Here is an 18,315-nt window from a genome sequence, read left to right as displayed (position 1 = left end):
ACAAAAGAGGAAAAGGGCTCTACCACAGAGGAGGAGACATGAATTGCACAGACAACATTCCAGTATTTTAAGATCCATTGCCACTGTAATTATCCATGAGAGGTTTAATCCTGAATGTGCAGAAGTGGAACTAAAACCCAGGGACGAATAACAAGAGGCTTTGGGCCATGCTGGCAGTCAGGAGCAGGACTTTCAATCTCCAGAGCTGCCTTTCACCAGTTGTGATCAAAATACCCTGCATGAGGCAGCAAGGTTTGGAAGAAGGATGAAGAGAGGGACAAAAGCTGTTCTACAGTGAGGAACTCACTGCAAGCCCTCTAGGGAGACATTGCTGCATCCATCACAACTGCACAAAGTCATAATGAATGAGGAATTCACCTCAGTTGTGGTGTTCATAGAATGGGTTGGGTTGGAAGGGACCTTAAAGACCATCTTGTTCCAACCTGCCTTGAGCAGGGACAGCTCCCATTACACCAGGTTGCTCAGAGCCCTGAGGAGAATGAACACACACTCTCAGCTAGTACTGCTCAGAGCTCATTTCCCCTCCACTGCTGAGCTGGGAGCAGCAGCAACAGCTGGGATTGCAAAGAGCACAAATGCACTATACAGTCAAGTTTTACACTGCAGGGTGGCAGGGGCAGAGGGCTGGCAGCATGCACATATGAGCTTTTCCAGAGGAATGGAGACAGAGCTCAGTGCTCCAGAACATCCCCTGTCCTACATGAGCATGGGTGGGCTGCCTGGCAGCACAGGCAGACGTGCTGCACACAGCCCAAGTGCAGCCAGCTCTGGGGAGCTGCTGAGTGCTGGGCAAGAGAACCCACGTACAGACATGTTAACTCACTGCATCTGTAATGCTTCCCACTGGCTTTTGAGTTTGTGGGCAAGCCAGCATGCCTGGCACCCCAGGACTGCCAGCTGTGCAGGGAGGAACATGAGATGAGGGGATGCCCCAAGTCACGACTCTGAAATGTTCCTGAATGGGATGTCTGCTTGTTCTTTGGCTGGAAAAAGAAACATTAAAGCTCCCAGCTTAGGGCATTATGCTTAATGGTGACATCAGTGGAGATGCAAATAAACTTACATTTCCCTCAGAGAAGGGAAAAGAGAAATAGAGACCAAATCCTTAGAAAAATTAACAAAAACAAACAATTAAACAAAAGAACCTAAAATCCGATCTGTCTGCCCAGCTTCCCTTCCGTTCAAGGTTGGCATGGTTTGTTCTCTGCTATGTGGGAAGATTTAGCTCCTATTAACAGATGAGCTAATCAGCTCCCCTCAGCTCTGGAAGCTTTATCAAAGCCAGTTAATCATGTTACTGATGTCTGTCCAGGCCAGAGCTCTCCACTTCTGTCCCTGCCAGCAAGGTGACACATGTGCACACCACACATGCATAGGGAAATTTTTTTTCCACCTTCAATTGCCCCAGCAAGAGGACATCACCTATTGTGCCGACTGTGCCAACATATGAGTGCTGCCCATCTCTCTTTAACCCCCCTTGCCACACTTTGTTCCTGGAGATGTGGTAGCTCCACCAGCACCTCATGAAGGAGCAGGATGATCTCTACAGGCCAAGTTCACATCTCACTGCTAGCACAGTGGGAGGAATTGTCTTGGCAGGCCCAAGTCTTGTGCAGGAAGGCTGCTGAGGCCAAGAGCCACCTGGGTGTGCAGTCCAGAATTCTGTCCCTGCCACTGGATCTGTTTTACTTCTGCAGCCAAATTCCATCAGTTGCTGCTCTGTCCTGCTTTTTCTGAGGGCTGGAATGGGGCTGTTCTTCCCTCTGGAATGGCTCTATCCACACATACACATATCCACTAAGTGAACAGGACTGCATTTTCCCACTGAGTTTGGGAGGGCTTCTAACTTCATATCAGTGATGGCAGGACCCAGACATGAAGAGCTCTCCGGTTCCCTTTTTGCTCCTGTCAGGGTCATTTGAAATCGACAAGTTATCTTGTGGCCTGTGCTTGGGTGGACACTGCTCAGGGGCACATTTGGAGGTGCTGGTGTTCACCAGAGTGTTTCAGGAGCTGCTGCAGGTGCTGGCAGCTATGTCCCTCCATCCTGCAGACCTGCACTGGTCCTAGGAGACTCTACTGGGGTCAGGCTGCCAGCAGCTGCTGTGCTCTCTGGGCTTGTGCAGTGTGAGGGAGGCACTGCATCCTTAAAAGAACTGCTCTGTACCAGAAACCTGACAAGAACCCCAGGCTGCCTGTGACCTGGTTGGGACTTGCAGCTCCAAGGTGGAGGCAAGGTGCAGGCACTCCTGCCTGGCAGAGACTGGGCTGGAGAGCCAAGGAGCTGTGTACGGAGAGACCCTGCCATGCCTGGTGTGGGGCAGTCCCTAAATTAGCTACTCCAGGAGGAAAGGAGTTTCTCTAGAGCCTTACACTCCCCAGCCTCCCCCAGACCTCTCCACCCTCTTCTTGCTCCAAAGAGACATCTGTTTCTGGCCACCCAGATGAGCTGAGAGAACAGTGAGAAATGGGCCATAAAAGCAAAGAGGAGGAAAATCTGTGGACACTCAATCCAAGCCAAACTGCATGGGCTGGCTCTCCACGCCATGCCCCATTCCTCTCCACGTGGCCACAGTGTGAGATAGGATCACCCACCTATACAGACAATGTCCATGAAGCCGTACATTCCATAGCAGATCTGGAAGAGCAGGTCCTGGCGCTGCCACTTGGCTGAAGGACTGAAGGTCGACCAGATGAGCCACGAGATACTGGCGATGAGGAAGAGGGATCCCAGGATGGCTGCTGCTATCTGAACCTTCTCAATGACTGTCAGAGAGATGGCCTGCCACTGTAGGGAGGGGACAAGAGGGTGGGAGGAAGGACAAAAGTGAAGAGATAAGTTACTTGGAGCACATCACTGTTTCACACCATTGTGGAGGCTTTGGAGATCTCAGAGAGCACCCATGGGCATAGGTGCTTTTACACTGTCCACATCCAGGATGGAGCATGGCAGCTGTTCAGTAGTGCATGGCCTTGAGTTTCTTGACAGCACTGCTGAAGAGGCAATGGAAAGGAATCCTGCATCTCATCAGACAAGCACAGCCACCTGAGCAAAAATAACATCCCCATGACAGCACATCTGTGATGGCCATCACAAAAATTCAGTTGCTCCCTCAGATAGAGGCCAGGCAACATCCTCAGCCAGGGCATCCCAGTACCATAAGAATAAATATCTCAAAGCACCAAGCTTTCTTTTGAAGGCCTCACATGAGCTGGCTCTGTGCCGCTTTGTGAGATCTGACATGATCACAGCCCTAGGTAGGATCTCACAGTGGCAATGCACATCCCACAGAACTTGCTACAAACAACACAAGTTGTTGTGGTCAGGACACCCTGCCTTTAGACGATGACATATTCAGGCTGTGTTCCAAGGCAAACGTCAATGCTTCTTCCTCAGAAAAAGAAAAAAATAGAAATAACTCCTCCAAATCCATTCACTTTGTCAAATAGCTTTGTATAAGCTACGTTATAAATATCCTAAGCCCAGACTCCTCTCTGTCATCCAGCACAAAACCTCCCCACTCAGATTTACACTGCTGAGAAAACTGTCCTATAAAACCAAGAGCAGAAATTGGTGTTTTTAACAAGACTTGGGGACATGGCCCATAGCATCTCCTGCAAATCAAAACTCAAGTGTGTAAACAGGCTGAGGAGAGACAGAGTGTCCTGGCATCGAAGTATATAGGCCACCCCTAGCTGTGAGATACATACCCTTGAAATCACAGTGGGACTGGCAGGAGGATAAACAAAGACGGACTTCAACCTCCTGCAGGTACAGAGGATTCAGAGTTGAAAATCTTTAGCCTAGATTCAGTGAAAATTCAGTGTCCCCATGAAGTGACAGTCTTGTGAGATCTCAGTGCCCTACGTGTTTGTCAAACACATCCTAGGACAGCAGTGTCACCCAGCAATCCCTGTCCATCCTTCTGCAGTGCAAGAAGGGAGTTCAAGTACTGGACACCTCTTTAATGCTCAGGCTGGCCAGGAATTAGCAATGTTTTTTGCAAGGATTTTGAACCCTGACTAAAGGGTGAGAAGGACAAGAAGTGCCTTGTGCTGGTACAGGCATGCACAGCACTGCTACCAGTGCAGTGACCAAACCCCTGGAAAGGGCTGCATTTGGAGAGGAACAAATGAGAGCTTCAGCCAGAGGCTGAGGTCTGTGGGTTGCAGCTGAAGGAGATTCCTCTGCCTCTGCCAGCCTTGCTCCTTGACTTACATCCAGCAAGGGCAGACAGCTCTCAAACTGTCTACTGTGGATGTGCAGCATCAGTGAGGTGGGCAGTACCAGCTTATTGGGTAGTTGGCCACAGAGCTGCTGAACAGAGAAAGAGCTTGTTCCCCTCAGAAGCAGGACTGGGCTCAGCTAAACCCAGTCTCCTTCCTGGGCTCAGCTAAACCCAGTCTCCTTCCTGGGCTCAGCTACTCCAGTGCCCTTCCTGCCATCTGCCCCAGCAGCTGACCCAGCCAAAGGCAAACACCTAGCATTGGGGACACTCAGTAATCTTTTCAACAGCCCATTCCCACTCTGCCACAGCCCGACCTGCTCCATGCCTCCACCAAATCCAGCCACACATCTGGCCCCTTTGTGCCCCTGAGAAGGTCACACAGTGAACAGCCTGGCAGTCCCAATGCTGCAGGGCTGCTGGAGTCCACAGGAGAGGCACAATGGTGCAGCTCCTCTCCTGACATAAAGCAAAGGCCACCCAGCATCCACCACAAATCTGGCTTCTGAGGGTGGGATAAGCAGCTCTGCCATCCTCCCATCAGCTCTTCAGCTTTGTTCTCAACAGCACTGTAAGCCAATGCAGGACAAATGTGCAACTAATGCCATTAGCTCAGGGCTCCAGGACTAAATTCATGCAGTGGGAAAGGAGCTTGGCTATGTGTGTGGGGTTGCAGTTTCATCCCTGCAGCTTTCCCCAGACCTCATTTCCCCTTCCACTGCCTGTGGCTGACTGAGAGGGAATGGGAGTGCTGGGAGCAGAGCCTGGTGCTGCATGTGAAGACTTTACTGCAGGCCCCTCACTCTGACCCATGTGTGCCTGTGCCAGCCAAATCATTCTGCATCATTTCTCTCTCTTGAGGAGGTAATGGACTGGCTCCTCACCATCTGCCTGGCACACTGCAAGGCCTCTGGTAGCAACAGGTCCTTCCCAGGTAGCAATTAGAGATGAAGGGAAGAGAAGAAGGATCTGTTTTCTACAACTAGAAGCCGCATACAACCAACACCATGGCATTGCAGAGAAAGGGAGGTTAGGGGTAGCACTACCTACACTGTCAAAGGGATGGGGACAGAGAACAGAACAGCTACACCTGAGTGCAGACCTCAAACCCTACTCCCCTTACCTGGGAACAGAGAGGCTGAAGCACTGGCAGGGACAGTGCCTGACGCTGCTCAGCTGGCAGCAGCTGCAGGAAAGTGGTGATAAAGAAGAGCCTGAAGTCTGTCAGCTGTGCCAGGGGGTAGGAGGCTCTCCCCCTGCATCTAAGTGACAGTGACACACACAGCAGCAGTCCTGACTGTGTTCAGAAGGTGGCACTGGGGTGTGATTACCCTCTGGCAAGGAGGTAAATGGGTCAAAGCTAAGCATTGGGGAAAACAGCCAGCTTGCAGAAGAATTTAATATTTTACAGTTAAAAAAAAAAAAAAAGAGGAAGTAATAAATGTTCTATTTTTCTCTCTGGCAACCCTGAGAACTCCAATTTAGCATCACACATCTAGCTTGAGCCACTAATATCTAGAGTAATTATTTTTCATCTTTTAATTCCATTTTGCTACAGATCTTAGTGAATGAGATAGAAGATCTTTGTATGAGACAGAAAATAGACCCTGTTACCCCCATAAGTGCTCAGACAGAAAGGTCCAAGAGCTGTTCAGAGGTGGAATGTGCTGAAGAATTTCAGCTGCAGGAGCTGAGCTTGATGTGTCCCTGCACTGGTAGCCTTAGGAGCTCACCTCAATCACAGTATTGTGTCTTTCAGATTTCATAACAGTCCTTAGAAAATCACCCCTTTTCCTAAGCCCTTTCCACCCTCATTATGGCATCAGATCAGGGATTTGGCAGGTGACCCTATCATCCTTGGGTCACCATTAGAGTTGCAAAGAGAGGTCTCAGCAGCTCTGGAGTCCCTTTATGGCCACATCTGAAACCCCCAAAGCTCTTTGTCTGAATGCCTGGCAGCAGACACAGCCCCCTCCCTCCAAATCTCTGGCTCAAATGTTCAAGATCTAGCAAGATCACAGTGTCAAGCAATCCCACCTTGTGGGAAGAGACCTAAAGCTGAGCCCTTCTTCCCTCAGCTGATGATGACTCGAGCTCCTGTAGCCACTGAGCTGCACTGAAGCTCACCTTTAACAACTCAGCTCACCTAGGCTGTCAGTCAGGGACGTGACCTTTGGGCAGGTAGAAAGCTCTACGGATGTTCTGCCAGTGCTGAACAGGGCAGAACTAAGGACTTGGTGTCACCAAAAAGCTTTAAAGGCTCCTACAGGATAACAGGATCAGCTTTGTGAGCTCCAGACTCACAATGGCTTCAGAGCATGCCCAAGCAGCTCTCTGTGATGGTCTGCCACCTGCACTGGAAAAGTGCTCCAACCCTCCAGACTATTCTGGAGAAGCTGTCTGGAGCTGTCTGTCTGTCCTCTGCTACCACCCCCCTGGGCCAAATGCTCTGCACAGCACCCATGTCTGCAGGTGCAAAACACTACTGTCTCAGACCAATTTCCCCAAGCTTCCCCACTGTGCCAAAATCGCAAAGCTCTGCAACCCAGATGCCTCAGAAAGGGCTTCTTAGGAGCTCAGATCTGACATTTGTGATGACTTTAGTCAGGCTCCAAGCTGGAACTGGTGCCTTCAAGTCATGTCACTTGTTCTCTTGCACTGTTTCATAACCTGCAAGTTGTACTTGACACAAACCTGTTTCCCTGTTTGCTTCAGTGCTTCTGTTAGAGGCTTGTAAGTGCAAATCTGCTAATGTAACACAGATGAATAATGTCATTACCATAGTATTTAAGGCCTGATCTGTATTTCCCTTTCTTTGGCACCTGCAGTCTACAAAGGTTCCCAAGCACCAGCATATCCAAGGCACATATTGCTTGCAGAAGATGTCTATGTCTTACTGCAGCAGCTTGCAAAGAAGCCTCATTTGCTGGAAAAGCCTTCCTGCACTCCCCTGAGAGCTCCTCCATGCCTGCCTCAGGCAGTTCAGTTTATTTTTATTGCTGTATCTGACACGTCCCCTTAATACACATCATTAACATCCTGAGCTGTGCTAGTCAGCAATTTAATTCTCAGACCCAGGGTCACAAGCAAGAGGAGGTTTTTCCTAGAAGGTTGGAGAGGATCATTTGCAGCACTGCTTAGGTGTGGCTCTCCCCCTGCTGCTGTCCCAAGACCCTGGGCATCCTCCTCAATTATGTTGTAGAGGATGGCTAATTTTTTTATAAATTCACCAAGCAAAATTAAGCCACTGCTGTGGCATAGCTTCCCTGCTGTACACTTACAGATGCTGTGGCTTATTCAGGTACTAGAAAAGCAGCAAGGAGAGGGAGGGCCCAGTAGGGCCATGTAATGGAAACATGCAATGATGAAAACCCCCCTCCTCCATGTGCCACAGCATCTGGCAAGACTCAGGCTACAGCACCGGCATCCTGGAAAATTCCTGTTATAACACACAGGCCCTGAAGTCTCTCTTGCACCCATTGCTTGCAGGCTGCAGCTGAAGCTCAGCAGGGACCAGCAAAGCTCATGCTCAACACAACTGCCTCAGCAGGCTGGGGCAACCAGGAGACATCAGTGAACTTGCCTCAAGCTTTTTAGCTCGGGATCTCAGGCTGAAGCTCAAATACCCTGTGAGCTCAGCCATTCTTGCAGATGTGAGTGTCCTGATGAAGGGGCCATGTAAGAGCACTCATCAGCTCCTAAAAGATCATCACCATGGACAAAATGGAGTCAGAGGAGAGCAGAGACCAGATCCCAACCCCAGCACTGGTTAGCCGGGGATCTTTGGAGCTGAAACAGCCTGCCATGCAGGAAGAGTCAGAGATAACAGTAAATCAGAGTTGAACTCCTCAAGACTGCAGACAGTTGTTGGGAAGGTTGGTTCAAACAGATTTTCTCTTTGCTAAAATCAGAGTATCAGAACGGATGTGGCTCAGGAGTGACTAAAAAGGAGCTGTATAAATTAAATACACTTCAGAGGCCCATTGAGGCAGATACCCACTCCACTGTGCATCAGCACCATGGCGCAGGCAGTACTATCACGTGCTTCTAAATCCCTGTGTCTTCAGGGTCTTTTTAAAATAATGGTCTTTACAAAAGTATTGCCATGGAGGGAGGCATTTAAACCCTCCAAGTCTGTGATTCCTGTCTTGGTGACTGGCAAACTGGAGAGCAGGCGAATGGATGGATGGATGGACAAAAGCTCTGGATTTCCTGGTTGCTCACAGCTGATGGAATATTTTTGCTCATTTGCTGCCCGACTGCTGCTTGGCCAGACACCTGCTATGCTGTCCAACAACTTTAATCCCCCAGTCTCAGCAGGTTAGCAGTGTTGCTGCTTTAAGACCTTTGATCCCTGCAATCCAGGGAGCAGGGAGCGGAGTGGGTTAATTTATAAAGATTAATTCTGCCACAATAGCAGACTAAAGGTCTGTCTCTGGTATGAAACATCATAATAGCCTGGAGGCTGGAAGGAGCCTGTGTTAATTATGCATGAACTCGGCTATAGCTTCTCTGCCCACACCATGAGTCTCCAGACACATCTGGCCCATGCTGTGCTTCTAAGCACTCCAAAAAATGTGCAGCAGATGTCAAAATGGGCAGAGAAACATGCAGGTCCCAGGGAACATGTGGGTGCTGGATGTGCTGCTCTGCTTGGACCAGTTGGACATGCTTCAGGGAGCCCAGGTCTGCCAGCTGCCTGGATCTGGCTTCCCAGCAGTCAATCAGATGAGAGGACACAGGAGAGAGGCAGACCATGTGGATGGTTAGAATCTAGCCAGGCTCAGAGCATCACCCAAACAGGTTATATTTGACAAGGACATGAGGTTTATGTGGTCCTTGACTGTATTATGGTTGGTCTGGAAAAGACACATGACCTTGACTTCCTACAGCATTTGCCCTCCAAAAGCTGTGCTTGAGAAATTCAAAGATTTCTTGTAAGACTAAAGCTGGGCCCAAGTCCCAGCAGATCCTGAGAAGAAAGGTCAGGGACTTTGAGATATGCCTGTGTCCAGCTGGCCCATGTTATCCACACGTGGGGTGCAGACCAAGCAGAAAGGATGCTCCTCCCACCTGCACATGCTGTGACTTGTTACGGGATACAGTGTTGGGGCATCCTAACTCCTGTGTCCTCTCTGCCTCCTTTCCCAGCATCTTACCAGATGGTGAAAGTCACTGAGAAATGAGGCAGTGAGAAATGGACCCCCATAGTGATGGGTTACAGGGGGCCCAAGCCCTTAGTCCTGGTAGGAAGTCCTGGCCTGATGTATCAGCCACTTCCCACAAGATTTTGCAAATTAATGGCAGTGTAGCATCTGCTTCCCAGCAGAGCCTTTGTGCTGGCACCAGACAGGGCACCCAGGCACGCAGCTGCAGCTCTACACACTGCATTTATTCCAGGCCAAGTGGCTTTTCACTCCAGTTGCTTCTTCCCATCCTCCAAATTTCCCAGTGCTTCTGTGAGAAGTGCTGTGAAGTCTAAGGCAGCCATGTGAAGGCTCCAAGCCCCCGATCTGCACAGTCCTCTGGGACCCTTGCTCCTGGAGCTGAGCTCTCTAACTCAGCTGTTTCTGCCACTCAGTTTTTGTGTTCATGGCAAAGGCCAGCAGATCAGGCCACTTTCTGACAGGGAAGGCCAGAGAGAGAGAAGCTTTGCACAGGCTCTGAAATTTGTGTGTGTGAGGTGGGAGCTTGTCCATGAGCACCTCCAACAAATTTTAGCTGTGAGGAACAGAAAAAAAGTTATTGACCCATTGCCCTGAGCCACCTGAAAGTGCAGAGCATTTGGAAGTCACTCATCAAAGGTGGCTCTGGAGACACAAATGCTCACAAATTTGTACCCACAAACCTTCAATGCTGCTCAGAATCGCATGCCCAATCTGAGACACAGGAAGCATTAGGGCACTCATGGAGCAGCTTTCCAGAAATAAACAAAAGCTGCTTTGTCCACATCTCCCCTCCTGTGTTTCAATCTGCTCAGAGTTACTAGAGCCAAGAAATTAAAATATTCTGGGTCTGAGGCTTGGGATGAATCTACTGATGTGTCCAGCCCATGGCTCATAGAAAATTGAATCAGAAGGTGTAGGGACTCTCAGAGAGCAGGCAGGTCTTTTCTTCCCTTCAGCAAAGTTTCCCTGTGATGCCCCCCGCTAATTTCACTACTTCATTTAAGTCTGGAGTCCTAATGAGTTTCCCCTTTTCCCTCAATGTGGTAAGTGACTGCAGGCCTAGAAAAAACCACACAGAGATCGCAATTTGAAGGAGAGAGCAGGAGTTGGCATTCCCCCACTCCCCTGTACAACTGGGCACCATCACCAGCACTGTCCTTGCTTCCTGGCAGAGAGTGACCTGCAGAGGGCCAGACCCAAATCCCTGCAGATGTGGCTCTGGTGTCTAAACCACTGTAATGCCTCTCCAGTCCCGATGGTGCTGATTAAGCAGTAGTGCCTGGATGTAATGCACTTCCTTATGGCTGAGGCACTAATGGTGCTCAGCAAAGGCACGCAGCAATTAATGCATCTTCAGGCATTGCCCCCGCAATAAATCAATAGCTATTAAGGATAATTTATCCCATTTTTAATAGTCACACAGGTTTCTGAATCCTGATTTTAAATCACCAGTCTGTACTGCTACTTATTCAACTACAATGCTTTTGATAAGAAAGAATGTGGGTCCTTGGATGACTTTCACAGACACTCACATCAAGATGTGCTTTACCTGTTGCGTGCATGTATGCAAAAGTTCATCAAGAATTGGGCTTGAAGAGACCACAGGATCAGAGTGAACACCTCTTGTTCCTTGCCATGATTGTGGGAGAGCAGTACAGTGAAAAAGGTGGTGAGATCAGAGAGGAGGGCTCTAAAAACCCTCCATCTGCCTCCTCCATCCCTCACGCCAACATGGCAGAGTCTCAGCAGGAGATCAGGATTAATGGCACAGCTATAAACACATGGAGTCTCAACTGCTCAGTCACAGACTGTGTGCTCTGTTGCAGTAAATCCCACAATGATGCTGTCCTTGCCTGGCCCTGGAGACAGGCACACCTGTGGTCTCCAGTGGATGAACACATTTGAACGGCTCTGAGGTGTTATAACACTATTGTGGAATTTTCAACAGGAGGCAAGTGAATATAGGAATTGCCAAGGACAGAAAGAGCAGACTCCCGAGGGATGCTCCCAGAACCACTGAGCAGAACATGGGGTCTCTTTGGACCAGCCCCTGGCAATCCTTTTAAGCATCTCAGACATATGAATCCCTGTGCACAGGGAAGGAAAACCCACACAGGTAAAATCCAGTTGCTCCCAGAAACAAAAATTGAAACAAGAATAAATAGACTTTGAAATGTCTCTAGTACCTTTACCTGCAGAGGGTTCTTTGTGCTTATGGCAATGACGTGATACTTGTAGTAACACAGCTCACAGCTCCAGCAGCCTCTCTCACTAATCCATTTGATCAGACATGGCTGGTGCGTGCACTTCACAGATCCATCGCATCGACACGGGCTCAGCAACTCCCCCTGAAAGAGACAGACAGCATCAGCCAGGCTTCCCTCCTTCCACACACACACACACACACACACACACACACACACAGAGAGCACAGCACACGTGGTACAGCACGGCAGAAGCTCCCTCATGCACCATTTGAACTTCCTTCCTTTTTACCTGATTTGGTTCAGATATTCATGCTGCTTCCAGCCCTTTTCCCTCTAATAACGTTTGGCTGATGTGAACTGAGACTGTCAGGGATGTAATGGTCTCAAATAATGGGGTCTTGCACGCCTTGTCACCACTGAAGGAAAAGCTAGATGAGCATAGCTCTTACCAGGCTCCAGAGGACTCACACTGACCCCAACCAGTGGACACACCTCTGTTGGTGACCAGATGCCACTGGTCCATTGCTCAGGTTTTTGTCTCTCTGCTACCGATTTTAGAAAGTGAGGTTGGTGGTGGTGATAAGTTGTGAGACAGCCTCTGCTGCAGACTGATGTCCTGCTCAGACCAGGGCAGCTTCCTCAAGCCCAGGCAGGCAAAAGGTCCTCAAATTTCTCTCCCACACTGTCCACTTTCCCCAGACAGTCATATTGGTGAACTGCAGGGCTGGCTATTTGCACCCTGGAAGCCAAGCAAGGTGGAGAACAAATCGTGTCCTGGCTTGTGACCCAGATGAGTGGTGGCCGAAACACTGAACCTCCTGGCTCACTCCCTTGTTTCTGGTGTAGCTTTTAACAGGGTAGCCACAAAACCCCTGTATTATTCTGATCCATCTGCTATCATCCTGTCCACCATGGGACTAAATTCCTCTCTGCACACAAGCTCAGGAGCTCTTTAGAGTTGTTTGCCATTGCTTATTTAGGCTAGGAGAGAGCCATTACTCCTCACTGTTTAGTGTTAAAAAGCCATACTAAAGATTCCAGTAGTGTATTTAGCTGTGGTCCAAGATTAAAAAGCTTTTAAAGGCAAAATATCTATGGTACAGCGAAGGTTGGATCATACTTTTAGCATTGGGCAGAAGATATTTGCTCTTACAGCCCAGACTGGCCTCATCAATAGCCTGATGGAGCACCAGGATAACAGACCCTGGCATTGGACACTGCTGGATATGGTAAAAGACATCCATTCCAACTGCCAAAGGTTATGAACCAGATCCTGCTCTTGCTAACCCTGGTAGGAAACTGTCACAGCTTCTAGGGCACTACACCAGGTCCCAGGACCTGAGGAACTGAGGATCACACTGGGCAAGGGTGATACTTCTTTTTAGGAAAGCTAATGTGAACATATTAATAGTTTCATTTGCTTCAGCTAGGTGACCTAAAAATGTCATCTTCCATGAAATTTTAGAAAAACTGTAAATAACTGTTTATGTTACAAACCCAGCCTTAGCTCTCTTTGTTACTGGTTTTCATATTTTTTTATATTTTTACTTATTGGTGGGGATACAAAAGGAGAGGGGGAGCAAGGAGGGTTGTAGGCATCTTTTCCACTTGGAGAGAGGTGACATGACAAACCAGAAGAAGGGAAGCAGGGAAGGATTAGATGGGAGAAAGTGGGAATGAGCACTGACATTTGGCACTCAAACTCCCCATGTGAGGTGCAATATGAGGGGCTCAGCTTTGGGTGTGCAGGTTTGTGCCCTTGGCTGAGACTGGGGTGGGATCACCAGTGTTACAAGGAGCCCAGAAGAGCAGGTACTTCCAGACAGGATGCAAAAAGGGAGGGACCAAGACTTGGCACAACTCCTCTGCTTCCCCACTCGACAAACCTCTTCCACACCAAGAGCCAGCCTGGTGCAGGGACCACTGCTCTGTGCCTCTGCCTTTCCCATCTCAGTCCCTGGTGCCTTTTTTTCTAAACAGCTTCACTCCTCAGCACACAAGTGTGGCCACAGCACTGAGGTCACGCAGAAACCTCCCAAATCTGCAGCATCCCTGCCTTTCCACCTCACTGCACACCAGGGTCTCTTGCAGGGCTCAAAATGGTGAGTGCAGGACCCAGGCTTTGTCTAACGAGCAGCTGGAGGCATTGATAATGAGGGATCAGGAATGGAGCAGAATGGAGCAGGAACTAAGAGCAACAACCTCCAGGCAAAGGCAGAGGGGAAAAGCTGTAGCTACAGCCTGGACTCGTGTTGACTTCTGGGGCTCTGTAATAAACGAGTCTGTGAAATCTGAGCTTCTCTCTTCAGAGCCAAGAGATGTTCATAGATGTCCTACAGCACCATGGGGACCCAGCCTCCCTCCCTAACCGGGATGCTCAAACACACACTCCTGCCAGCTCCTACAACGTCAGGAAGCAACTGTGGAGATGAATCCTCCAGTAACTTGATTTTAGCAAATCTAGCAAAAACTCAATTTATCACATTTTCTCCAGCCGTCTGAAATATTATATCCTTGCATGTGGCACACAGCTATTTTTGCATACTGTGAAGCCCAATTCTGTCCACAGCAGGCATTTGTAAAACACTGCCACATGCACACACGCGCACATGCACTCCTGTACCAGCAGAAAAGCAAACACCAGGGGCATATTAAAGGAATAAATCCTTTGTACAGCAAAGGAGAGGGAGTCTCATTGCTGGCTGTACAAAGAGCTCAGGAACAGACCATTGGCTGTGATACACAGGAAGGTTTTGCTGTACAGAGTCCTCTGCTGCTAAAAGCTACAGAAACACAAAAGCAAACCCAAAGTGAGACACAAATCACAACAATTAGAGATGGAAATTAAATCCTTAACACCCATTTTTGCAGGTTTGTAGAAGATGGGTCTGCAAAACATGCTCAAACCATTCCCACCAATTCCCTTTGGGAACTGCTCTCCAAAAACCCTTTTGAAGGGTCTATTTCCCTACTTCACAACATTTATTTTTGCAACTTCCCACTGTAGAGTTATATCCCACCACTGGGATGAGTCTGAACAGCATTTTTCCTCTGTCAGTAACTAGTGCTCTCTTAATTGCAAGTTTCCTCACTACCATCTTGTTCTGGTGAAACCCTCATGTATGCTTGGGAGTAAGGGCACCTGCCTTTTTATTATTTTTTTTCCTTTTGTTCTTTTCTCTGTTATCCAAGCCTAAATTAGGGAAAAAAGAGTTTAAAAAAAGGGAAGGGTGCTCTGGCTCAGCCACAACCATTTCAACATATGAATGAAAGACTCTTCCCTCCTTTTGGAAAGAGTAATATACTAAGCAATTATGCATAATGTTCTTCCCTATTTCTGTGATGGGAGCTTGTCTCAAGGAGCAGCAAGAGCAAGGCCAGGCTGAACTGTCTTTACCCTGAGGAGGACAACACTGCTGGAGATGCAGCAGTAGTGCAGGTCGGCTCCAGCTCTGTCCTTTCTGTCTGGATTCCCTATCTGTACCCACTGTAATACGTCAAAGTGGTTAATGATTATCTGGCCCCTGCTATTTAAAGCCTACTGGGAGGAGTGCTGAGAAAGGATGGAAAAAAAAAAATTATTGCCAGTGCGTGCTTGTGGTGCTCAGTATATCCAGGGAGAAAATAACCACGTCAGGAGCAGCGTCACCCCACCCCTGTTGAGTGTTGGTGGCGGTGTTTTCTCCGGGCTTTTATCTGTCATTTACCAGTGCTGGGAGCCTGTCTGCACATCCACAGCTGCAGCTGCTCACCCACCAGCAGGCAGACATGGCATGTGTTTCCCAGGCCTGCTCTTTTAACTACAAATCAAGTTTGCCCACTCAGTCTCCTTTAAACAGGGCAGGGCTGGGGATGATGGTGTCACTGGGCAGCACGTGGCTGGTCTGGGTTGGCCCAGCTGTGCTGTCCTATGTCTGGTGCCTGGGCTGCTCCTGAGCACAGCTCAGCTGGAAAGAGCCATGTTACCAACATCCTGCTACCACAACCATTAAAGCAAACATTTTGAAAGCCAGTGCAAGCTGTACAGAAAACCAAGATAGCTGACGGTGATGTTTTTCACAGTTTTTCCTTCACCTGTGCATTTTCCCTGCTCAGGTATGCAAAGTAGCACAAGCATCAGCCACAGGAGCAGTGCCCTGGGCCAGAGCAGGTCAGTGAGAAGATGCTGAAGGAGTTGTCCCATCACAAGGGCTCCCATCTCTCTCTGGGGGTGTACATGCAGCTGCTGCTCCTCACAGATCTGCATGCATGCATGTATCTGACTGCTAGCATTTATTTGAGTTTGTCTTGTTTGCAAAAGGAAGACAGGGTCATTTAATTTCAGGTCTTCAGCTATGTCTCCTAAATATACTTAAATCTTCATACTGAGTTTAAATGCAATGGGAAGTTTTATTACAGAAAATAAATGCCAAATGATTTCTATATTAGGAACATAATTACAGACAAATTAAGTCCAATGGCAAAGAGCAGTCCATTATTACAGAGCTGATAAACTTCAATAAACATGTACTAATGACCACTCCATCTTCACACACTTACAAGAGGATTCCTTAACCTCTCAGTACATAGGAGGAGCCACAGTTGGGTGTGTCGGGCTGGGGGCTCTGAGATGGGTGTGGTGGGGGCACAGCTCTGCTTCTTCATGGTTTTCTGCAATTTTCAATGGGTATTAGCTGTTCTGACAGCCTGGTGAATGGGGCACTTATATTTCACAGGGAGATGAAAAATCCAGCAACAAGCCTCAGGCATCTCTGCCTGCAGGCTGGGTGTGAGCAGACAGGGATCTCAGCTTTAGTGCACCCAGCAAAACCAACACACACTCCTCCAGGACCATCAGGAGTATTCTGGTGATGTCTGGCAGTTGTGGGTGCCGGTTGGGAAAGGGATGTGTCTCACAAGGTCCTGAGCTGAAACCCAACATTTGTTCCACAGTGAGTGTTGTCTGAAAAGCCATCATGTCTGCAGAGCTCCCAGTGCTCCAAAAACAACACAAATTGTCTTTCCACCCACAGATGCTGCTGCTGCGGCACCTGCGAGGAGTGCTGGGGCTGCCATGCTGCTCAGGCTTTTTCTGCACCTCTCTGATGAACACATGAAAGGTTGCAGCCACAGCTGCCAGGAGGGCAGGGTGGGACCTGCTTCACCTCCTCCTTCTGCTGGAAAACTCATCCCACCACTGTCACAAGAGGCATGACTTCCCAGAGGAGCAGCTGGTGCCCACAGCCTCTGGCTTTACCATGGACCAGGGAAATTTTAAGTTTTCTCCGCTCTTTCCCTTCTGCAGTGTTTTGTGCCTGTCACCACTGCTGAGACAGACAATGACAGAGGTGTCAGCTCAGAATTTGGGAGTGGGATGGAGAAGTGGGAAGGGAGACTTTCCATTTTCTGAGCATTACCATTCCCCTTGGGGACTCTTCTGTCACTGCAGAGCTGAAAGACCATCACCTCATCTGGCTGCTCATCAGGGTAGGAACAAAGCTTGCCCATGTTTTAAGTCAAAACATGTTTTGTTTTTTTTTGGTTGAAGCAGATGACTCAAGAGTGGTCAAATCCCTGTACCCTCATGCCCAGCAACAGTGCAAGGATGTGGGGGAGAGGCATCTGACTGGTCCTTCTCAAGGCTGTTCAGCAGAGAGCAGGAAAGTCCCAAAGGGCCCTGAGCTGCACCATTGCACTGGCTGCCCTCTTTACCAAACTGCCCTGCTCCTACTCTGCCACCTCTGAGCAGGATGTTCCAAAACAAGACCCCTCATGGCACTGTCCATGTGCCCCCAGGGATCACCACTGCTTATTAACAGGGATGGGTGCCACAGCAGAAAGGCCTGAGGGCAATCTCCACACCCCACCTTCCCACAGGGTAAAGCAATGGTGCCACAGACTCAGGCAGGAGCAGGGATGGGTTTCCTATGCACACAGATCATCTCTCAGCTCTGCCAAGGAGCAGGAAAGAGGTTGGATGCCTTCTTTCCTCCCTTAAAGAATTCTGCTGGGCAGGAGGGTGGGAAAGACAAATGAAGACAAGGAATAAAATCTCATGAAGGAAAGAAAGGAGGAGGAAGAGACTTGAGAAGTCCTGGGTACAGAAAGCCCAGCACATTAGAGGCGGCTCTGGCTCTCTCAGACAGGAGCCTTTGCTGTGGTGACTCATCCTGGGAGCAGTCTGGAGTGGTGGCTCTGCCCTCACTCCTTCACTGATTTCCAGGGGAAGGTGATTGAACACAGCTCCACTGAGCTTAATGTGAACTGTCAGGGAGCTGGGGCGCATTTGCCTTGGTAACAAGAGAAAACAGCAAAGTTGCAGAGTTTAATATAAAATATTTGGATGTGACCCAATCCCTTTTCACTATAAAAAAGGAAAAAAAGGACTTAATCTAGGCTAGGGCTGTTTCAATATTTGTCTGACAGAAATTTGGTCATGTGTTTGCCCACAGCCTGGTGCTATCCAACAGCTCTGGGCACTTCTTTGCCACCACTGGTAAAAGACAAAGGGAGTTGGTTCCAGAAGGGTTGGGTATCTCATGGCTTAACCTTACCTGAAAAATGGAATAAGGAATCAGGAATTAATTATCAATAGCCCAAGGAGCAGACAGGTTACAATATATGGTATTTATTTGCTTTTCTCTCTACAGAAGGATTTTCACAAGAAAAATTACTTGACTTATGTGTTCTACAGCCCACTTCATCCTAATGTCA

General features: G+C 48.8%; 1 protein-coding gene across 1 annotated transcript in view; it reads right to left on the bottom strand.

Moving 5' to 3' along the window:
* MARCHF4 (membrane associated ring-CH-type finger 4) overlaps positions 1-18,315 on the bottom strand; it is a 100,847-nt gene that overhangs the window by 23,026 nt on the left and 59,506 nt on the right. Inside the window, exons 3-4 of the mRNA XM_033064573.1 lie at positions 11,608-11,763; positions 2,617-2,809 (exon numbers count right to left, since the gene is read on the bottom strand). Coding sequence (XP_032920464.1) covers positions 2,617-2,809; positions 11,608-11,763 — 349 coding nt within the window. The remainder of the gene's footprint in view (positions 1-2,616; positions 2,810-11,607; positions 11,764-18,315) is intronic.

This window comes from Catharus ustulatus, chromosome 7 (assembly GCF_009819885.2).
Source record: "Catharus ustulatus isolate bCatUst1 chromosome 7, bCatUst1.pri.v2, whole genome shotgun sequence".
Taxonomy (NCBI): domain Eukaryota; kingdom Metazoa; phylum Chordata; class Aves; order Passeriformes; family Turdidae; genus Catharus; species Catharus ustulatus.
The sequence above is the reverse complement of the archived record's forward strand: the minus strand, read 5'-3'. Positions and strand labels throughout refer to the sequence as shown.